The sequence below is a fragment of the Elgaria multicarinata genome, chromosome 21 (genome assembly GCF_023053635.1).
Source record: "Elgaria multicarinata webbii isolate HBS135686 ecotype San Diego chromosome 21, rElgMul1.1.pri, whole genome shotgun sequence".
Classification (NCBI taxonomy): Eukaryota; Metazoa; Chordata; class Lepidosauria; order Squamata; family Anguidae; genus Elgaria; species Elgaria multicarinata.
In genome coordinates this window covers 11060589-11083027 of record NC_086191.1, presented here as the reverse complement: position 1 = coordinate 11083027, position 22439 = coordinate 11060589, and the positions used below count along the sequence as shown (strand labels likewise).

At 52.2% G+C, this 22439-nt stretch overlaps 2 protein-coding genes across 3 annotated transcripts in view; both read left to right on the top strand.

Moving 5' to 3' along the window:
- Positions 1 to 4795, top strand: part of EML3 (EMAP like 3) — a 28598-nt gene extending 23803 nt beyond the window's left edge. The window contains exons 18-24 of the mRNA XM_063146091.1: positions 266 to 333; positions 649 to 737; positions 1330 to 1427; positions 1884 to 1971; positions 2781 to 2879; positions 3028 to 3158; positions 3964 to 4795. Of these exons, the coding sequence (XP_063002161.1) occupies positions 266 to 333; positions 649 to 737; positions 1330 to 1427; positions 1884 to 1971; positions 2781 to 2879; positions 3028 to 3158; positions 3964 to 4155 (765 nt within the window). The 3' untranslated portion in view covers positions 4156 to 4795. The remainder of the gene's footprint in view (positions 1 to 265; positions 334 to 648; positions 738 to 1329; positions 1428 to 1883; positions 1972 to 2780; positions 2880 to 3027; positions 3159 to 3963) is intronic.
- Positions 4796 to 6783: 1988 nt separating this feature from the next.
- On the top strand, positions 6784 to 21332 carry MTA2 (metastasis associated 1 family member 2). Of its 2 annotated transcripts, XM_063145597.1 has the most exons (18): positions 6785 to 6912; positions 10997 to 11064; positions 11301 to 11394; positions 13416 to 13533; positions 13836 to 13899; positions 14008 to 14125; positions 14236 to 14338; positions 14436 to 14535; positions 15635 to 15823; positions 16284 to 16358; positions 16560 to 16618; positions 16722 to 16819; positions 17078 to 17217; positions 17550 to 17778; positions 17872 to 17961; positions 18464 to 18582; positions 19178 to 19326; positions 20440 to 21332. In XM_063145597.1, exons 1-18 carry the CDS (start codon positions 6885 to 6887, stop codon positions 20609 to 20611), a joined length of 2013 nt encoding a protein of 670 aa, XP_063001667.1. In that variant the 5' UTR covers positions 6785 to 6884; the 3' UTR covers positions 20612 to 21332. The 2 variants fall into 2 exon arrangements, with proteins under 2 accessions (XP_063001668.1, XP_063001667.1); XM_063145598.1 differs by lacking the exon at positions 19178 to 19326 and having other exon boundaries at positions 6784 to 6912.
- Positions 21333 to 22439: the final 1107 nt, after the last annotated feature.

Below are 22439 nucleotides of genomic sequence, written 5' to 3'. Positions count from 1 at the left end.
ACCTTTCTCTTGGTCCGCTGACATTTGGTGAGGAAAGCGCCGGTGGGTAGGTGCTGTGAGATGCTGAAACATGAGGGTGGGGTGGGTGTCTGTACGTCTCATTCGTTTGCCCCTTTTTCTTTTCAAAATCGGGTGCTCTTCCTCTTCCACGGGGCAGCTCGATGCTTTGAACGTACTGAGCTGGTTCCGCTGTACTGAGTCTTGCATCCTTAAGTCATCGTACGAACAAGAGCGTTCACACGGGCCATCTTTCTCTGTTCCCTAGGAGACGGGGCTGTGCGCCGACTTCCACCCCAGCGGGAAAGTGGTCACGGTGGGACTCAGCACCGGACGGTAACTACTTCCTCACCCCGTCTCCTCCTCTTCCCCTGCTCTCCTCCCCTGCCTCCAGCTTTTGTGCGCTCGGAAAGGCGGCCCTGCGTAGTTGTTAAGGGCCGTGCCGCTGCATGAAAAGCAGAAACGGAACAGGTGACGCTTCCCTCCAGCTCCCCCCATTTACCGGCATGCAGGTGTGAGGTTAGGGAAAACTTCACCAGATTCAGCTCTTCATGCAGCTGCTCAAGGCTGAGAAAGAAGAACAGAAGCCTGTTTTGACGGCCCATGCCCTTTGGTGGTCAACAGCCACTAAGAGATTCTCTTTCCCCACAGATGGGTCGTGCTGGATACAGAGACGCAGCAGGTGTTGTCGGGCTACACAGACGGGAATGAACAGCTCTCTGTGGTGCGCTATTCACCAGGTTAGGTCCCTTTGCTTGCTTTTCATACAGGGATGAGTTTCCAGCAAAAACTACAAAGAAAAACCCTAATTTTACGAAAGGTATGATGGCACCATGGTGTATTATTTATCTCCTATTTTGAAGCCCTTCGAAACATGCGTAGGGTTGCACCCTAACCCATTTATTCTGAAATAAGCTTCCATGTACGCGGGAAGCATGACGCAGAGTTTCAGGTTGATATACGGTACATGCAGTGGGGCGGGGGAGAAGAATTGTAAACAGTGAGGTTAGAAGGAAATTAAAAGCAGGAAGTAATTGGCAGGAACCATCAGGTCATTCACAGGCAACGGTTGCTGATAAATTTATTTACTTACTAACTAACTACATTTCTCTACTACCCGATAGCCAAAGACTAACACAAACATCCTGGTACTTAGGTAAGCCAATCAACACGTGCACAGTGTGATAGGAATTCTTTATCCTGATTCAAGCCTCTGCGAGTAGAATTAAACCTATCGATGAATTCTGGATTTGTTTTGCTTCCTCGTCCGGCCGCTCCTGCGGCCTACTCGGTTTCTCTGCCTTTGAGCCTGATTTTCTCTTTTTTTGCCAGATGGTGAGTTCTTGGCCATCGGCTCCCATGACAACTTCATCTATATATACAGCGTGGAGGAGAGTGAGCATAAATACACCCGCTTTGGACGCTGCACGGTGAGCAGAAACAGGGGATCGATGCACGTCAAGGGGCGGGAGAGGAGGAAGGAAGAGACGCAACTGACAAAGTTGCTACACTTGCAAGGCAGTTAAACTTCTGCTTGTCGAGACATTCTTTTCCTGAATTCTGATCGGACGCTCATGTCAGCCTTCAACTCACCTTCCCCAACCCTCAAATCTCCCCATGACTTTTAGGTGTTTTCAATGTGTCTTCTGTTTTTGTGGTGTCATTATTATTTTGTGGTGTTGTTATTATTCGACTCTGCTATGTTTTGTTTAATCGTGATTTTTTCTTGCTTTCTTGCATGGCCTTTCTAAGCCGCTCTGACTGCTTCAACTCTAGAGCAGCTAATAAGGAAAGAACGAAAGGGAAAACAAAATCAGAACAGAAGCCTTCTCTAACCCACACTTTCTCTCTCTTTCTGTGCCTGCTCCGCACCACCACCACTCCAGGGACACTCCAGTTTCATCACACATCTGGACTGGTCTAAGGATGGGAAGTTCATCATGTCCACTTCGGGGGACTATGAAATCCTGTATTGTAAGTTCGTAAGAACCTAAGAAGAGCCCTTCTGGATCAGACCAAGGGTCCATCTAGTCCAGCGTTCTGTTCATACAGTGGCCAAACAGCTGCCCACAAGCAGGACAGGAGTGCAACAACACCCTTCCTCCCATGTTCCCCAGCAACTGGTATATATAAGCATATTGCTTCTGAGACTGGAGGTAGCACATACCCATGAGGACTAGCAGCCATTGATAGCTTTCTCCTCCAGGAATTTGTCTAATCCCCTTTTAAAGCCATCCAAATTGAGGCCCATCACCATATCTTGTGGGAGTGAATTCCATAGTTCAACTGTGCGCTGTGTGACGAAAACCTTCCTTTTATGTGTCCTGATTCTCCCACTAGTCACGTTCATGGGATGAGCCCGTTGGGTTCTAGTATTATGAGAGAGGGAGAGAAAATACCTTCCTATCCACTTTCTCCACGCCGTGCATGATTTTTAACAGTAAAGTCCCGTGCCTAATGGAATAGAGGACTGCGCATTGGCTTGTCTAGAGATGAAAACCCCTGAAGTGGCAACTTCTGAATCGTGACCCTCTCTAAAACAAAGCGAGACTGCAGACTTCTGCCTTGAAGGGCATTACGCCGTCATTCCGCTGCTTTATTCCTGCGATAAGGAGTACTCTGGTTGAAGATAGAGTAAACCGGGGTAGGGTCCCTGAAACAGATGCGAGTCTCTGAGCTTAATCCAGTCCTGAGGACTGATCGCGGCAGTTTGGCCCCTTGCTTCGCGGCAGTTTGCTGTCCTCTGCGACGTTTTCATTGGCTTCCGTGTGTCTCGTCTGCAGGGGATGTGGCCGGGGGCTGCAAATTGCTGAGGAATCGGTTTGAGAACAGGGACCGGGAATGGGCCTCGTATACCTGCGTGCTGGGCTTTCACGTCTTCGGTGAGTTTGGAGGCAAGATCAGAGGAACGGGTTTGCGCTGGGAAGCTAACCTGCTTGTTTTCAGCAGGTTGCGGCCATGCCCTCCCCCTGTTTGCCAATTTACTCATTCCGTACCTCTGTCTGTCTTCCCTCTCCGCGTTGCTCACAGGGGTATGGCCCGATGGCTCGGACGGCACTGACATCAACTCACTCTGTCGCTCCCACCACGAGCGTGTGGTAGCTGTAGCCGATGACTTCTGCAAGGTGCACCTTTTCCAGTATCCGTGTGCCAAGCCCAAGGTATAAGGGAGTGGGATGGGATACGAGTGTGGTCAAGAGCTAATTCAGATCCAAAATGGAGTGTGTATTTGTGGGGCGTAGATAGAAGCCAGGACAGTTCAAGGGGGAACTGTCCTGCCTGCTCAGACTCCACCATCCTCCCTTATCCCGCGCCTGCATCTATGCCAGCCCAACTACCCTTAGCTGGGGTTAAGGGCATTTCTAGGCTCTTGAACGTCTCGTGGAGCTTAAAGCCTGGGTGTTAAAGCTCTTACAGACTGAGGGCAGAATTCCATTTCGGAGAAGCTCTCAGGGGCCGCATTCTGGTGGTGGCCAAAAGGGGGCAGAGTCAAAGGCAAAAAGGGCTGCGACAAAAAAGAACAGTATATACCGTATTTCTTCGATTGTAAGACGCCATCGATTGTAAGACGCACACTAATTTCAGTACCGCCAACAGAAAGAAAAACCCTAAGACGCACCCGCAATTCTAAGACGCACCCCATTTTTAGAGATGTTTATATGGGGGGAAAAGTGCGTCTTAGAATCGAAGAAATAGGGTATTAGCTTAAAGCTTTTGCTGTCAAGCCTTAGGGGGAGGCATTTCAACCTTTCAGAATGGGGGGTGGCAGCGGAGGGGAGGGGACACAGAAAAGCCGTAAAACCACTAAATGATCCGGTGGGAAGGGATTGCGGCTGTTTGGGGAACCCCGGACGGCTGAATCGCAAACCAAGGTGGTCTGGACTTGGGCCACGGGCCTTAGGTGCAAAGTTCTCATAACGATGGTTTTATTTTCCAGGCCTTACACACACCCCTTATCTTTCATAGGCACCAAGCCACGTCTATGGAGGCCACGGGAGCCACGTCACCAACGTGCGCTTCACACACAACGATGGCTACCTGATCTCCATGGGGGGCAAGGACACCAGCATCTTCCAGTGGCGGGTGATGGGCGGTAGCCTGCCCTGTAGCCGTTCCCTCTCTTCGGTCTTCTCTTCGGATGCCGGGGTCAGCACCTGAAGCTGAGGGCTGTGTGGGGAAACCAGACCAGACCAGACCAAACCCAGCACGGCGACGAAGCCTTTACAAGAGAGGATGGTGGAGGTCACCTCCCATCCCACAACCGACTCTGGGAACTGAGTGCTCAGGCGCGTGAATCTATGGGAAGGCAGGAGTCCGTCCGTCCCCGCCAACATAATTTCCTTTGGCTAACAATGTGATTTGCTTTATTAATATAAGAGTGAGCGATCCAAGGCACAGGAGAACTAGCATTGTGAAGGAAAATGAATGTCTCGGACACTGCATGTGAGGGGGTGGAGGTGCGTTGTCCCTCAAACGGGAGATTTTTGGAAAGAATGGTTAGCTTGACTTGTGGGGAGGGGGAGGTTTGGGGAACTTTTCAGAGGACGTTCCCGCTCAGCCTCGCTGATACGGCCTTGCTCCCTACAAGCCTCGAAGACGCTGGATTCTGTAAGTCCAGAAAAGAGGGGGAAATGGACCGGCATCCATTCACCCCCCATTCCCTTCGCTGCAAACCTCTGTACTTCGTTTACATTCCTAGTGATTCTGGCCGAGGCTGGATCCGATGTGTAAATAACGAGAGCAAAGGAAGGGCCTTAACACTGTGAGAGACGCAGAGAAATAAACCTTTGCATCCAAATTCCTGTTGTGCCGGGCTTTCTTTTCCAGATTTGGACTGGGGTGCGCAAAGGGAGGGACAAAAGGCTGCAGTGGTTTTTTGCGGCCTAGCTGGTAATCATGGTTACCCAACAACTCAGGGTAACTTGCACCATCAAAACAAAAGCAAAGATAGCCATGCGGGGGGGGGAAAAATCCAATTATTATTATTTATTATTTCATTTCCATACCACCAAATAGCCAAAGCTCTCTGGGTGCTTTACAACAATTCACAAAGTAATAAAAAACAATATAAATACAGCATAAAAAATTACATATACAAAATTAAAAGTGTTCTAAGTTTGCCTGCAAAGCCCCATCAATGTATGTGGCACTTGAAAAGAGTTTCACAAGGAAAAAAGGTCCCTGCTTCACGCAGCTTACAATTAGCGGGTTGTTTCAAGGAAGAGGTTTGCACAACGGGGATTTGATACCTCATAAAGCAAGTTCAAAGGAACAGAAACACCAGTTTCTGGAACAGGGCGATCTGCGCTGCTTTATGAAGCACTGAATCCCTGTTGCAGAGGCAGTCACTCCCACGGGCACGACACATTCAGCAGCACTGCAGAAGCCCGGCTGGAAAATGCCCCTGGATTTGGGAGAAAACAGAGGGGAAGGGAGCATAATAAACAGCAGAGAGAAAAAGCAAACTACATTCATGGGACAATGTAGCAAGCTTTTGAGTTACACAGATGTCTTCAGCTGAAACTTTCTCATTGGAAAGCAATGAACCTCTGACAAGATATATTTTTAAATGTATAGAGAGGTTCTGTAAAAATGGTATTTTGTCTGAAGAATTTAGAATCCCCCAAAATGGAAGGTTCCTACTCACCATCTTCCCCCATACAGTGGGTGGAATCAAATGTTAGTCCTACTTAGAGTAGATTCACTGAAGTGAACACAACGAACTCAAGCCCCATCCATTTTATTTTTATTTTTATTTATTTATTTAAGGATTTTTATGCCGCCATTCAGCCAAAAAGTCTCTCATGGCGGCTTACAAAAGTATTTCAATACGTCTACATAGTTCTAACACTGGATACTACCAAGTATTAAGTGTTAGTTGAAGGATTTTTCAATACAGTAGATGCCCGGTTAAAACAGAAAGAAAAAATGGATTAACAAGGCCAGAGGTTGTTGCAAAGGAGCATAACAATTTGAAAATAATGGCAAGTGCATTTCTATTATATTGAAGTAATACACAACACCCAAAGTCTGTAAAATGGTAAGATCCATGAAAAATGCAGAGAAGAGAATTATCCATTTATATAAATGAAAGGGTGTCCAAATGAAATAGATTATTCTTTCTTTTTTTACAAAGCATCCAAATATAATAGGGATTGTACAATAAAAGAGTAACACAATGATGTAGATGTATAGACACTTTTAGACAGAATACCTCGGCATGGGCTAGCATTACAATTGTGCCTGAGGAATTCTATGAAACCGAAAAGCTTGCATACCCCTCTTGCCAACGCTTCAGGAGAGAAGCAGCCGTTTGAGGAAGGGAGGCAAGAAAGGGTTAAACTCCCGATTCCGGAAAGGACCGATGTCGGCCGAAGATAGCCGAGTCTCACGGCCTTGCCCCTGTTTTGCGAAGGTTGACGGAAAGACACGAAGAAGCGTTCTGAACTATTGCCGCTGAAGAGCTCCACCTACCCGCTTCTTAAGTTCTTATCGGGGAAGATGCATTTTACGGAACGACCCGAAGCCTTCCGGGAAAACACGAGGCGCCTTCGTGCGTTTTCGGTGGGGATGGAAGTAGAGACAAGTCGCTCTCGTCGCGTTGAGAAAGCCTCGCCGGAAAATCCCGAGTCGAATCTGCGAAACCTGGGCTCAGGCGTGCGCTCCTTACGAGCTCGAGCCGGAAAAACACGAGTCTCTCCGAAGACTCCCGAGGGCGGCGTTCCGGAGATTCCCGAGGCGCTCGAGGCTTGGCCGGCGCCGGCGCTCGCTGCGTGAGGGGGGGAGAACCACAACGGCGGCGGGAGGCGATGAAGAGCGCCCGGGCCCGGAGTTCCTGAGGGGGCCGAGCCGGGCCGGGGGGGTCGGCGGAGCGCCCCGAAGGCGCCATGGCGGCCAATATGTACCGGGTGGGCGGTAAGGAGAGGGGGCGGGGCGAAGGGGGGCGCCTTTTTTTTTGCCTGTGGGGAAAATGGGGGAGGGGTGAGACACGAGGGGGGGAGGGGCGCGGTGAGGGGGCGGTAGGTTGGGGGGTGATATGTGCGTGCATGTGGGGAGGGGTGATCAGGAAACGAGGAGTTAATAGGTGAGGGGGCCAAAGGGGTTTAGCTCCAGAAATAAAGATTTAGAGGGGGGCAGAAGGGGGGGTTCGTGTATTTGTGGGTCTGGGGGCTATTGAGGAGTAGGTGGAGGGGCTGGGTCTATTTAGGGAGGTTGGGGGGAGTAAAGAAGAAAGGGAGAGGGGGGCTGAGGGGGGGAGGGGTCCAGGAAGTGGGGCAAATATTTGGAGGGAAGGGTCTGAGTCCATTTGAAAGATGGAGGGGGGGGGGGCTGACATTAAATGTGAAGGGTTGGGGGGGGTGTTATTGGGGTGTGAGACGAAGGCTGGTTGAGCCACGAAAGAGTTGTGGGTTGAAGGTGGAGGGAGCTCAGCCTAAACAGGTGTTGGGGTTGTTGAGGGGGGTTAATAATAATAATAATAATGGGGTTAGATCCAAGTAGTGGGATAGCGATTTCGAAGGAGGAGGGGGCTAGGCTCCTCTGTCAAGTGAAAAGGGGGGCAGGATGGGGGTGATTTATAAGTTGGAGAGGTGTGGGGCAAGGGGACCATTTAGGAGTGGGGTTGCTGCATGGAAAAGGTCAGGGGGCAGTTGGGGTTCTTAAGGGGTAGGTGGAAGAGCATTGTCAAAATAAGGGTGGGAGGCTGAGGGTAACAAGGCATCAGGTGGACCCTAAGGGGGTTAGCTCCAGCTAGTGGGATGAAGATTGGAAAAGGGGGTGGGTCTAGGTTAATTTTTAAGATAAATGACTTGCGGAGGGGGGCTGGCTTAAATTGGAACTGGTCAGGTAGTGTTAAGGAGACATTAAGAAGTTGTGCGGAGGAGCTAAGGAAGTAGTTGGAGGTAAGTGGCACAAAAATTAGAACTACAAGGGGGTGTGCAGGGATGGGGTGTAGGCTCCTATTGGAGGGTGGGGTGAAGGAATCACTCAGGGGTATGAAGGATTAGGCCAGGAGTTAATCTGGGGGTTGAGGCATGAGGGAGTTGGTTGGAAGGCTATCCTAAACAAGTGGGGGAGGGGGGAATTAAGGAGAAGGTTGGGGTTGGCTAAGGAATTCATAGGGTACCTTGATCAGGAGTGGGGTGGTGGTTTGGAGGTAAGAAAAGGCTTGAGGAGGTAGTGGTTATTTTGAGGGGGGGAGGTCAAGTGGATCTTGTTAGAGATTAGCATTGGGCATGAAAGCATGGAGGGGGGAGAGTAAAAACTGAATTTAGTTGGGAAATCCTTGCAGCATTTACCCCCACAAATACAGGATTTTCTTGAACAGGTGAGAAGTGTGATGGGATCGTTGGGGTTGAGAGGCCCGAAAGATCAGCAGGGGGAGGCAGCAAAGTTAGACTTATGGAAAAAGTGGTGAGGTGTACAGGTCGATAGATGAAATTTGGGTTGTTTGTGTAGGGACGTCTGAGGAGGATGTGGTTGGTTTGGGGGGAGGGTGGGAGCTAAGAAACCGATAGAGGTGTTCTTAAACATCTAAAGGGCCTGCTGTTAAGAGGCTGAGCAAAGGACCTTATTGGATTCATGCTTGTCAGACTGGGGTGGGGTGACAGGGTGCACAAGGAGTTGGGAACAGGAAGCTGGAAAGTTGGTTTTAAGAAGAGCTTTTAACTCGCCTGCCGCATGAGAGGTAAATGGAACCTCCACGTTCACCATCTGGTACCACTGAGTACCAGATGATGGGGACAAACCATAAGGGAGAGTTACTGTTCAAAATAGGTTGCTGGACTAGGACTTTGGCCTGATCCAGCAAGGCAATTCCTGTATTCTTCCTCTACAATCAGCAGGGAACATGTCTATCAGTATTCTCTCTTTTTCTTTTACTGTGCCATGATGAGGTTATTTGATTCCTGAAGTCTCTGTGCTGTAGGGCCGTGATGGAGCGGTTTGCCTTGCATGTAGATGAAGGTCCCAGGTTCAGTTCCTGGAATCTCCAGCTAAAAGGATCAGGTGGCAGAGCTAGGAAAGACCTGCATACCACACCACCACCACGTCAGACCACCCTGGAGAGCTTTCCCAATCAGGACAGATAATACTGGGCTAAATGGCCAGATAAATATAAGACAGCTTCATATGTTCAACCAGTTCCCTGTCTTTTACTTCCGGCGCCTCCAAGCTTCTCATTCTTACATTTAGATCTTGCTACCCTGATTCCCTCCTACTTCCCTACTCACAAGCTGTTGGACCCCTTAGTCACCTCCTCCCACTCTTATCTCTATCTCTAAAAACCACCCTGTGGCTCTTTTCACCTGAAACATCCTCCCCCTCTCTGCTGAGAATTCCCCAGACCCCTCATCTGAAGACTTACTACTTCAGTCATACCTCTCCTTTCCACCCTGGCCTTGTCACCTGACTCCCTCCGACCCTGTCGGTGACCCTGACCTTTTTCTTCCCGTTTTCTCCACCTATTTAATGTGAGTTGGATCTGAGTCACGTGTATGTTGTTCACAGTGCCTAGCACCAATATCTATCTATCCACCCATCTATCCAAAGCAGTTTTATTCCATGTTGCAGTCAAAAGATTCTCAGAGCAGCTTACAAGGATCAATAATTAGACCGAAAAACAATTAGTTGGTAAGAAAACAACTTGTCAGTAATAGTGGAAATAGGCCGTGTGGATGCACAAGAGGCACCTCAACCCTTTCCCAGTGTCAAATAGCTGGCAACCCCACCCGGGCTGAGAACTACTACTTGAGAACTTTTAGTGGAGCTCAGGACCCATGGGCTGAAAGTCCCCAGTTGCAAGACTCAATACAGCTATAGACTTGTTGGATGGCTTTCGGCAAACCGCCATCTCTCAGCCTTCCCGTGGGAATGTTAAAATCCTTTACATGATTGTTGTTACGAAGAACACCTATGGACGCCAAGTGCTCTTAGGCAGGAAGGCTTGTGGGCCATCCCAGGCTTTGGTCACACAGATATGTATGCTTTGCACTTGGCAGAATAAAAATAATTCTGTGCCCTGTAGGAAATACGCAAATCGGGAGAATTTGCATGTTTTGCATGTATTGAATTCTGCCACAGAGCACAGGCGCAGAGAAGTGGGAGACTCGTAGCCTTGGGTGGAATGGGCAGAGGCTGAAGTGGAAGGTGGGAAGTCTTGAAGCTGGACCAGAGGAGAGAAACAGGAAAAGTTTTCTTTGTCTCGGGCAAAAGGGGATGAGAAGGGTCTAGATGGCAGGAATCTTCATGTTTTTGCTGTGGTACTTTGATGGCTGTGATGGATACACATTGCATACATTCTGATGCACACTTGGCCCTTGGCTCTTAGCTACGATGACTGAACGGTACCTCCGTGTTCGGCAGCAGCATACAGGGGAGGGCATGTTTATGAGAACTATTGATGAGCATGAGCTCTAAACAGCAAAGTCCCTGGTTCAAGTGCCTCGCCTGTGGACTTGCCAGGTAGCTTTAAACAAGCCACATTCTCCCAGGCTACAGTACTCATAGGGTGGAGCAGGCAGAAAGTAATCAGGTGCTTTATTTCTGGGGTGAGTTGCGGTTGATCAGCAAGGGTTTCTGGCTTCTCGTTGTTCAACAATAACTCCCCCTCCAAATTAGGTTGCTGAAATGAAGAAGGCTTGGGGGGAAAGGAGGACTGGATTCTCATGTGAAAAGACTGAGAGATCGCTGTAGTGCAAAGAAATTCCTGGGCTTTGCGTGTAACTCAGACAACCCTGTCCTTTAATCTTAAACGTGTGTCTTCTCCCCGGGCCACAGTTTTGCACCCGGCTCTGGTTGTGGGCCTCAGGGTTCCAGTAAGAATCGCAAGCCTTGTCTTGGATAAGATCCATGAAGCATTTAGAGCAACTTAAGAGAGAATTGCAAGAAGCCTGTGTTGTTCTTGCAGTCGCCGGAGGTCTCCCGGGGATATTGACTCTGCCTTCCAGTCTCTTCTTTTTTTTTCACTCCCTCGTTGCCTTTTGCTTCACCCCTCTTGCAGATTATGTCTACTTTGAGAATTCCTCCAGTAACCCCTACCTCGTGCGCCGTATCGAAGAACTCAACAAGGTAAGGGCAGCGCTGGTTGTGCGGGCACTGAATGAGTGTGGGGCGGAGGCTGCCCTGTGTTCCATGGGGCTGCCGGACCCATTGTGGCTGAAGAAGCCAGGATGTTTTGGGGGAATGGAGCGGAATGCGACTTAGGTTGAAAGCTCTTGGGTACGGTGGGGCATTTGTGCACGTTGCCATCCGCTTGCGAGCCTGATTACCCATAAACAGCACGGATCCTCCTCTCTCGCCCCCAGACGGCCAACGGCAATGTAGAGGCCAAGGTGGTCTGCCTTTTTCGGCGGCGTGATATCTCCAGTAGCCTCAACAGCCTCGCTGACAGCAATGCCCGTGAGTAGCAGGGGATCCAGGCATGTTTTTGTGTGTGTGTGTGTGTGTGACTGTGGTAACTTGGGAGCTGTTCAGAGCCAGTGGCCTCAAAGAAAAAGCCAGGGGGTGGGGCTTTGGCCCAGGGTTGTGAAGGATTTGGGCAATGAGGGTGGTGCTGTGGGTCTCTGGTTGCTAGGGCAGGGCTTGTGTGGCGGGCACCGGAACGGGTGATTTGACAACCTGTCTGGTGACAGCAGCTGCAGGGAGGCAGCGGGGAGAAGAGTACAGTCAAAGGGGCAGGTACAGAGCTGTCGCCCTGGGGTTGTAGCGATGGGAGGAGGATTGGGAGGAGGGAATCAGTCCAGGAAGGGAGTGGGTGAAAGGCTGCCCCACCCTATGCCTGGAGCAGTAGTCTTGGAGAGCTCTGGGAGACGTCTTTCTACCCTGGCAGAAGTTAAGGGTTAAAGAATCCTGTGGATTCATCTTTTCTCTTCAATATGTGTGCTTGTACACATATACACAGTATAACAGACTGGGGCGATAGGTGGTTCTTTGCCTATAGTGACTTGTTTAAACTTTGGCAGGAGTTAGATTATGTACTTTGGTTTGGCCCCCCTCAGCGTTGCCTCTGAATCCTGGCACGCACAGCACGGGAGTCGAGAGCTACTGAAGGGTTAACAGAAGTGGGATCCCAGCTGTGCCGGGCGGGCTGTGGGGGCGGAGCGTGCATGCGTGACTCTGCTTAGGGCTTCCTGGCCTCTTGAGCAGGGGCTGTGACCTTGGCTCTGCCCAATCAGACCAAGCGAGGAGGAGGAGGAGGGCTGGTTCAAGGCTGCCTCTAATCCGCCCGCCCATCCCAGCAGAGGGTTTCCTGAGCTAAAAAGCAAGGGGGTGGGGGAGGAGCCAGCATCCCTCGGGTTCCTCTCCTCCCTCCTCCCTGGGATGCTGCCAAGTGCTAGAAGCAGGAGGGGGTTGGGAGAACAATGCGCCTCTTGGTGGCCGCCACTGCTCCTGGGAGGGTGGATGGCTGTGTGTTGAGAGAGAGAGAGAGAAACTGACATGCCTGCATACTGTGTTGCTGGAGAGGGAAGTGGGAGCGGAAATGCCAGCGAGGACTTCCAGTTAGAATCAGGCACCATGCTACATCTTGGATGAAAAGGGCAATTGAAAATGCCCAGAGGCCTGGAGCATTCGCTATCTGAGGAAAAGCCAACGTGGTTGAGGCTCTTTAGTTCAGGAAAAGAAAATGGAGGGCGGCATGATGGAAGTTAGGCTACGAATGGAGTGTACAGGAAGCCGGGGGACTTTCTCTCTCACTGTACTACAACTCTGGATGAAATTGAGTGGCGGGACTTTTTTCACACATCGTGCGTAATGAAATCCTGGTGGTTGCTGCCACAGGATGTGGTGGTGGCCATTGGCCTAGATGACTTTTAAAAAGTGGATTTTAGAAGCGGGTGGCTCAGGACGGGCTTATTAATGGCCATTTGCCTGAGTAAGTGATTGGAACGTCTGTGTTCAAAGGCAGTACACCATTTGAATTCCATTTATTTCTCACACTTCTATCACGGCCATCCTCAAGAAGATAAACGTGGCGTTCCTGAGGGGTGCCCCATTTTTATCCTCTCAGGGTCACCCAGGGAGCTTCGTGGCATTCAATCCTGGGTCTTCCCAGTCCAAGGCTGGTGCTTTTAACTACTGGCATCCTGGCTCTCAGACACCAGGGAGAATTAGGAAAGGGCCATCCCTTTCTTATACCACGTCTGAGTTTCCAGGTGTGTCTGCCTGGCCTCTGTTGGGGACAGAACATTGGACTGGATGGGCCGCTGGTCGGATCCAACAAAACAGTTCTGATGAACTGGAGAAGACTAACTGTGTCCAGATTGGCCAGGCTAAGGGATGTTCACTGGCTGAACAGAGGAGCCAAATCGTGTAGTCTCTGGGGAAGATGGGATTCCTGGAAGTAGGCAGCTGGTGGCCTTTACCCATTCTCTTCTCTTCCTTCTCTCTCCCCCCCCCCCACCCCCAATTCTCTCCAACAGGAGAATTTGAAGAAGAATCAAAACAGCCTTCTGTGTCAGAGCAGCAGCGGCACCAGCTAAAGCACCGTGAGCTCTTCCTGTCGCGCCAGTTTGAGTCTCTGCCTGCCACCCACATACGGTGAGGGAAGCCTGGAGGGGATGGGTCGGATCCTGGGGCCTTTGCCCTCTTGGGCTGCGGCGTGGAAGAGGGCTTCTTTGCGAGGGCGGCGTCTGACTGGATGGGCGATACGTGGCCCTGCAGATGCTGTTGGATTGCAACTCCCGTCAGCCCTCCCCATTGGCTGGGCTAGCTGGAGCTGTTGGGAGTTGTGGGCTGCCGACACCTGGAGGGCCAGACATCCCCCTCACCCCTGTACGAACATGAGCGGGCAGCGGGAGGCACTGGAAGAATATGACACAGGTTCTGCTTGGCCCTTGCAGGGGGAAATGCAGCGTGACGCTGCTCAACGAGACGGACATTCTCAGCCAGTACCTAGACAAAGAGGTGAGGCCCGTTGGGTAGTGGATGTCCATCGTTGTCCTGAGGTTCTGGGCGCATGCAGCGTGGTGCCCCCCAGCCCGTTGGGTCATCTTGTCCCTTGCCTCCCGCTAGGATTGTTTTTTCTACTCGCTGGTCTTCGACCCAGTCCAGAAGACTCTCCTGGCTGACCAGGGCGAGATTCGGGTAGGCTGCAAGTACCAGGCAGAGATCCCTGAGCGGCTGGCAGAAGGTGAGCTGGGGACAGGGCCCAGCGGCCAGGTGAAACGCGCTTCCCTGGGTTGGTGGGAGCAGGATGGTCCACGTGTATAGACAGAGAGTCCCTTCCTTGCTTTGCCCCAGGGGAATCCGACAACCGGAACCAGCAGAAGATGGAGATGAAGGTGTGGGATCCTGACAACCCTTTAACTGACCGGCAGATCGACCAGTTCCTGGTGGTGGCTCGGTGAGATCCAGCTGGGGGTGGTGTTGTGGCTCCTCCTGTCGGGCAGACTCCGGCTCCGGCTTGTCATTAACCCTCTCTTGCCTTTCTCTCGCCCCAGAGCCGTTGGCACCTTCGCTCGGGCCCTCGACTGCAGCAGTTCCATCCGGCAGCCCAGCCTCCACATGAGTGCGGCTGCTGCCTCCCGGGACATCACGCTGGTGAGGAGGGGCCGGGGGGAGGGAAGGGCAGCAACTGTGGAGGGGCTCAGGGTGGGCAGGGCTGTACGTGCTCCGTGTGAAAAGAGAGATAATTCTTCTAATAAAGGGGAGGGGGCAGGGAGAACTACAGGATACGAGAACTTGGCCTTTGACCTCTAGATCCTTATTCGAACCCACCCCGGGCATTGGCCACGTGCTTTCAAGGCAAGGCCCTGGTTCGCACGTGATAATTAACCGAAGGTTTGCAGAGTTGGGATCCACTTCCGCTTTGCGGAATCAACCTCTGATTAGCCCAGTTATAAGTTGCTGTATGTGTGCGAAACTGGACAGTGGATTATTTGTGGGTTAAACAACTCAAAGTTAAATTATGGTTAGTTGTGAAGCTAACTTTGCGTTCTTTACCCACAGTGTCCTGGTTTGCATGTGACGCAGAAGCCTACAATTGGCTCAATCAGAGCTTGATTACGGCTTACATGCAGCCTGGAAAATCATGGGTCACTGAACCCATGACTTGCTGACGTGATGTGTGAATGGGCCCTATGTTTTTTAACAGGAGGGGTTAGAAACTTGTGTGTTTGAACAACAACAAAAGGCACTGCAAACGCTCAGATTAGGCATCACACCAAACCACGTGCTAACCATCATTTAAGACTTAAACTTGAATTTGAGCTTCAAGGCAAAAGGTGGTTTGTCGCTGTTTGCCTGCTTTTGTTTTAGAACTGCTCAGCATGGTGGTCTGTAGGTGCAGGGGCCTCGAGAGACAGGTCAACGGCCATAACTAGGTTTTGCCAATTCAGACATGACACCAAACCACAATGAGCACAGACCGATTTACAAATCCATTTCAAAGAAACAGTGGTCTTTGTTTCTGGTTTGCCAGCCAGTCGCCAACGCCTTGGCCCGTTGATTCAGACATCACATCAAACCATAGCTAAACTTCCTGAACCGTGGCTTGACAAAAGCCTAAGTTGAGCCTCGGGGCTGAAGGAGTTGAATTCTTGCAACCTGGGGACACAGTTGCAGGTCACGCAGGTTCTTAGGTGGCCGCGCTGCACCCTGCTCCTCTGACAGACCCCTCCCCACCCCCCGGTCTTGGCAGTTCCACGCAATGGATACATTGCAGCGCAACGGCTACGACCTGGCCAAGGCGATGTCGACGCTGGTGCCCCAGGGGGGCCCCGTGCTGTGCAGGGACGAGATGGAGGAGTGGTCCGCTTCGGAAGCCATGCTCTTTGAGGAGGCCCTGGAGAAATACGGCAAAGACTTCAACGACATCCGGCAGGACTTTGTGAGTCAGCCTTGTGGGTTGAGTGGAACAGAACCGCTGGAGTGTCCCGTGGCTCAGCTTTTTAATCACCATCCCTGCTTCCCCCAGAGGTGGGATGGATGATTTCCCCCACCCCCTGCTCCTGAAAAAGTGAGGGCGCCATCATTTTCATTCTGGCATGCAGGCGGGGACCATTTCTAATTTAAACCAGGAGCGCACGTAGCCAGTAAACGTGCACAAGGGTGCCTTTCTTCGTTTCTCCTCTGACCTGCTCCCCACACTGTTTAAGCAGCTGCAGTTCACCCCCACACACACACACTTATCAGGGGACAGGGTTTCCTGGCTCAAATGCCAACTCCCCTCCTTAAATCAAGTGCTGTGAGGATCTGGAGTGTGTGTTGTGCACCTTCGAGGCTACACTTCCTTGGTGGGTGGGTGGCTTTAGAACTGGGCATGCTCTTGAAATCTGTGTCCCTTGCAGCTCCCGTGGAAGTCCCTGGCCAGCATTGTGCAGTTCTACTACATGTGGAAAACCACGGACCGATATATCCAGCAGGTGGGTGAATGGATTGCTTACAAATGTCTCAGGAGACAGACCGAGATGGGGGAGACCATGCGTTGGGTGGGAATATTCCTTGCCCCCGGTAGCTGTAAGTCTCTGGAGCCAGTTGCCTTTAATGCTTGGGGGCTCGGATCTGGCCGAAGTCCCACAAAAGACGGCACTTCTTTACCGCTCACCGTTTCCCTTTCTCTGCAGAAAAGGTTGAAAGCGGCTGAAGCTGACAGCAAGCTGAAGCAGGTGTACATCCCCACCTAGTGAGTATCCCCACCCTGAAGAGGCTTGGCAGGGGAAGCACACAGGGGTAGGGGGCACAGGCCAGGCCTTTTCAACGTGGTTGCCTTTCCCTGTCTCGCCCAGCACGAAACCCAATCCGAACCAAATCATCTCTGTGGGCTCCAAGCCCGGCATGAACGGAGCTGGCTTCCAGAAGGGGTTGACCTGCGAGAGCTGCCACAGTGAGTACCCGTCCAGGGCGACAAGGGCCTCCGGTCCTGTCTCTGTTACAGGGGCAGCCCAGCCTGTGCCATTTCCCCTGTCCTCACAGTGCTTTTTCAGCCCTGACTTCGGATGGTCTGGTGATGCAGCCTTCGCCCGATGTGGATAGGGTGGGCATTGAGGAACCGTTCCTGGACTTGGCAGGGAGGTAGAGGTGGCGGCATCTGGGGTCTCCCCTAGCTGAGTCTGATCTCCTCTGCCTTCATCTTGCTCCACAGCTACCCAGTCAGCACAGTGGTATGCTTGGGGTCCCCCCAACATGCAGTGCCGTCTCTGTGCCTCCTGTTGGATCTACTGGAAGAAATACGGGGGCCTGAAGACCCCAACACAGCTTGAGGGAGCGGCCCGCAGCGTCACGGTAATGCCCTCGCAGATACCCCTTGTCCTCTGAGAAGTCCCCGATGGGAGGCTGGCTCTTACTTTTTTAAGGATCACATTTGCTGCCCTCACTGAAGCCCCTAAATTGTTCCACGTTCTTCTGGGGCTTGCCTGGAACAATACCTAGTAGAGTGAGAACAGGCAGCCTGGGCAATAGTTAAGGAGCCTTTTCTGAGAGGATATTTCTGCTCAGCTCCTTTTGTCTAACTGTGGAGTAAACTGTAGCTTTTCCACTTCTGATCTTGCCATGTGCTGGCCCTTTCCCTCCCTGGGTGGCTGTCTCACTCCATTCCCCCCTCTCCCGGTTTCCAGGAGCCACACTCCCGGGGCCACATGTCCCGGCCGGAAGCCCAGAGCCTCTCGCCATACACGACCAGCGCCAATCGGGCAAAGCTCCTGGCAAAGAACCGGCAGACCTTCCTGCTGCAGACCACCAAGCTGACCCGCATTGCACGCCGCATGTGCCGGGATATCCTGCAGCCTCGGCGAGCCGCCCGGCGTCCTTACGCCCCCATCAACGCCAACGCCATCAAGGCTGAATGTACGTGGGCAGAGGGAAGAGCTGCCGCGGGGGGCCTGGAAAAGGGGGAGGAGCTAGAGGAGGCTCATGCCAGTGGCTGCTTCTTCCCTCCAGGCTCCATCCGGCTTCCCAAGGCCGCCAAGACGCCCCTCAAGATCCACCCTCTGGTGCGGCTTCCCCTGGCTACCATTGTCAAGGAGCTAGGTAAGGCAACGGAAGCAAGAGGCGAACGAGCCAGTTTGCATCTTCACACCGGCCTGGTCTCCAGTCCACTATTTGGAGAGTCACACTCTGCCCCAGGCTTCTGTACTCTCCCCTTGCATGTGAATTCTCTCCCCATCCCATGATGCACTTTGGTGTTAACTAGGATGGCCTCCAAGCCATGGTTTGCAAACAGTCCTGGCTAGTGCCATTATCAGGCAAAGTGGTCATCGCAGATCATGGAAGGGAGAAAAAATGAATGACAAAATCCCATACAACACAAAGAGCTCAGTGCACCTTTGGGGATGGTGTCTGTAGGAGGTCCGAAGTCAACTGTCCACTGGACCAGGGGAGCGAGAGGAAGCTTTGATCCTATCAAGACGCAGCTCCCCTCCCCAAATCTCAAACTATTAAAAAAAAACTCCCAAGAGGTGGGGAGCAAAAGGCCTGGGTCTGGCTATATTTCAGTTTGGGCTCCCCCAACACAATGTTCCTGTTCTTCCAGCCGCGCAAGCCCCCTTGAAACCAAAAACCCCCCGCGGCACCAAGACGCCCATCAACCGGAATCAGCTGACCCCGAACCGAGGCTTGGCTGGCATCGTGAGCAAGCGAGCATACGAGAGTGTGAGTGACGCTGGGCTCTGGAAAACAGGCGCCGCGGGGCGGGCAGGGCGTTTGGAAGCGTATCCAAGCATTGGGCGGGAGCAGAAGTGGTGGAGAGAGGCGGAACTTTGGAAGCGTGTGTTCTGCGTGTAGGAGAGGGGGAGGCCCGCGCACGGGATGGGTATCTGGAACACGGGAGTCCCGATATTATTATTTTTTTTGAAACTGGGCTGAAATGGCAGAGCGTGCTTTTGGTTTTCGCCTTTGAAAAACTGGATTTCTGTCGCCTTTGCTGTGACTGAGGGAATTGTTGTGGTGCCGCTTTCCGTTTTCCAGAAATTCCTTTTCTCCCCGCCCCCTTCCGCCCCTCGTGGTGGGAGGGAGAATGCTTCTGGGGTCTTCCGTCTTTCGGGGCGCTCTGTGCGAATCCCTCACTGCAACAGGGAGGAGGGTGGGTAGCCACATGAGCCCGCAGCCAGGCGCTAAGGCCACCCGCCCCCTCCTATTTTAGGGCAGAGCGAGGCCGACTCGGGTTAGAGGGGGAGGGCGCCAGCAAGAGGTGGACGCTGCTTTGGGGGTTCCTCTCGCTGATAGCTCTGTGTGCGACCGGGTGCAGGTGGCAGGGGGCGGGCTCCCCTTCTCGGCCAACGGGCGGCCCATGACTTCCGGAATGAGGTCGAGCGCTCAGCCCGCCATCAAGCGTCAGAAGCTGAACCCGGCCGACGCCCCCAACCCTGTCGTTTTTGTGGCTACCAAGGACACCAGGTACTGGGGAAGGGATGTTGGACAATGCAGTCGGGGCGAGCAGGAAGGCGATGAAAGGGGGCGGCGGCGGCGGGCGGCGGGTGTTTAGCCTATCCCTTCTCTGGCACAGGGTTGGCATTGGCCTCTTCTGTTCAGTCCTCCTGCCACAGATCACATTTGGGGAGCGTGGGAAGAAGAGGTGGCATCCCTCCCACCTGCTGCGGCGGTCGGATGGCCCCGTGCTGACCTGGAAATGGCCCTGTGCTTCTTTATGGATTCCGCACTGAGCGGGGGTGGGGGTGGGGGGCAGGGAGGAATACTCTGTTGTTCTGAACAGTGGGAGGGGCGGGGGCTTCTAGGCTGAGAGGTGGTAATTCACCCTGTGGGTCACCTGGGAATTTTAGTCAGGTTGTGACCTAAATGGGGGGACTAGATTGCATATTTATTGCATATTGTGGGTTTTCTTAGAATTCTAGGTGTTTCTGACAAGACAGGAAAGGGAGGCTTGTGCAAGGGGGACCATGAACCTGGTGCAAGCTGCTGTTTGTCGGCTGGCCAGAGGTCCCCCTTTGCAGCCCCAATAAATGCTAAGACAATTCGGACAGCCTGGCACGTGGAGAGACTGTGGCTTGACTTTCAGTGCCTGGCTCCTGTCCCAGAAGCAGCGACTTCCTCCTCATAGAGTCCTTTCTGCCCAGTCCACAATCTTGCCTCATCCCTTTCTGTTTTTCCGAGGTGAGATTCCCCCTTTGTTGTAGGAAACTTCAGACGTTCCAGCTTTGTGCGGCTTTGGCAGTGGTAGCAAGACTTCCCCAACTCCGGCTGGTGCTGAGCTGTGTTTTGAAACAGTCCAGATCTCTGAGGCCGGAGCTGCAGCGGGTGGTGGCAGGCTGTTGAAAGTAGCAAGCGGCAGGAGGAAATGCTAGAGTGGGGGGGGGGGGGGAAGGATGGGGGGATGTTTCAAATAAAGGTGATTTATGGACCCCAGAAAAACGGCGCCTGTTTTTGGCTTCTTCCCGGCAGCAAGCGGCCTCTCCCAGCGCGTCCTCCTGCTGCGTGGCCTGCCCTTTTGCCTCCTGCGGTTGGGCTGCAGGATTGTCCCACCTCACGTTCTGTGCTTCTTCCTCTCCGCAGGGCACTCCGCAAGGCCCTGAGCCACCTGGAGATGCGCCGGGCTGCCCGCCGGCCCAACCTGCCGCTCAAGGTGAAGTCGGCGCTGCCCCTCCGGCCTGTGGTGGCCCCCCTGGTGCCCGTGCCCCCAGCCCATCCTGCCAGCACCAGCGAGCCCATCATCCTGGAAGACTGAGTGCTGTCGCTTCTCTGGCACCCCCTCTAGGATCCTTGTAGCCATCTCACCCGACACCGGCTCCCCTTTTCTGTGTCCGAGGCCTACCTGGCAGAGGGAACTTCAAAGCTCCAGTTGCCAAGTATTTGCTGGGATTGGGTCAGGCAGCAGGGGACATCTCTTCCCCCACCCCCAAGGTGTATTATCCTGGACGTCCTTCATGCTCCTTTTTATATATATATATATTTTAATTTCCACATTTGACCTTTTTTTTTAAAACCCTGCCCCCCCTTGCTGACAATTCAGACTTGCGCACAAAGCTGGCCTCCCCCACCTCCCTCCCAGGGCAACACAATAAACGTAGGTTGCACCCTCCTCCTTGGGGGTGGGGGAGAGACTGTAAGGGGGGGCATGGAATTAGAGGAACACAGAACCTCTTTCTAAGTTCCTCTTACCCCACCCCTCAGCAGCTATTTTTCCTTCCTTTTTTCTGTCTGCGTGTCTCTTCTTTTGGGTGTGTCTTTTTAAAGCTGCCCTCTGGTCCCACTTACTCACGTATTTGGGAAAGAGGGGCAGTCCCAGTCAACCTGGCTACCCCTGTACCTTCCCACCCCCATCCACCCTAGCCTTTGACGAGCCCATTTTTTGTACATGGTTTGGAGAGGAAAAGTCAGGTTTTTTTAAGTCAGCCTCTGGTTCTTATAGCAACAAAAAAAAATGAATAAATGCTGTTTTCTTCACAGCTTCCTCTGCTCTTTTTATTTTGAGGGGTGCAGGAGGTGCAGCAAGAGGTGGGTGAACATCACTTGAAGAACGTGTTTGGCCTGGAGAATTTGTATTTATTTAATTTTTTAAAAGTGGCTTCCCTCAGCAATGGAAGTCTCTGTTCAGATAAATGTCTGTCTTTTATAACAGTGGGTTGACTAGCTTTGAGTTGGGTATGACCCCTCCCTCCCTCCCTCTCTCTCTCTGACTGGTAGTCAGGATCATGCAAGAAAAGATTGTCACTCACGTCCTAGAGCACTCCAACCCTGTGCCCTCCAGATGTGCTTGAGTGCAACTCCCGTAGTGAGCATGGCCATGCGGACTGAGGAGGAGTGGGGTGGGGAGTGCACCCAAACATCAGAAAGGCACAAAGTTGGAGTGAGCCATCCTAGAGAACTGAGGCCCAAGTGCAAGAGTGCCTTGTATTAAAAAGAAGCAGGAATTAGTCTTTGGTCCTTGGACTCTTCACTCTGTTCTCTGTTCAAGACAGGATAGACAGAAGCTAGCAAGTTGGAGACTCTTGGGCTTACTTTTTCAAAGGACAATAACAGCACAATTCCCTACACATCTCCTCAGAAGTAAGCCCTATTGACTTCCAACTGAGCTTACCTGCAAGTAAATGGGGAGGACCGCAACCTCAAAAATGCTTGTCCTCCTACTGCAACAATAGCTCCCACTTCACTGATGGAATAACAGGGAGTGTGGCCCAATTTAACACATCTGGAGGGGTGGTGGTGGAAAGTATTCTTTACTTGCTCAAACATGGAAAAATGTCAGTTCTCATAGAAGTTGGGAAGGGAAACAGCACTGTACTTCCACACGCACACACCCGGACAATCTTCTATGTCAAATCCCTCCTTTGATGGGTTCTCAGTTCTATGCTAATCTCTCTGTCTTTACCTGGGGTAAACTACTCATATTACAGAAACAGTTGTGGACCAATATACATTCTGGTTGTGAAAAACAAAATGCACAGCAGCTTGCTGGGGGTGTGGGTGGGGAGGATTGGGGCTTCTTTCTATCCGCAAAGTAGCGATGAAGTAGGGAGGTGCGGGAGACCTTCAGGAAGCCAGGACTCCTGGCA

Coding starts and splice junctions, on each gene's coding strand:
- MTA2 (XM_063145597.1), top strand. CDS start 6,885: ATGGCGGCCAATATGTACCGGGTGGGCG. Junction 11,065..11,300: donor GTATCGAAGAACTCAACAAG/GTAAGGGCAGCG, acceptor TCTCGCCCCCAG/ACGGCCAACGGCAATGTAGA. Junction 17,218..17,549: donor GAGCGGCCCGCAGCGTCACG/GTAATGCCCTCG, acceptor CCCGGTTTCCAG/GAGCCACACTCCCGGGGCCA.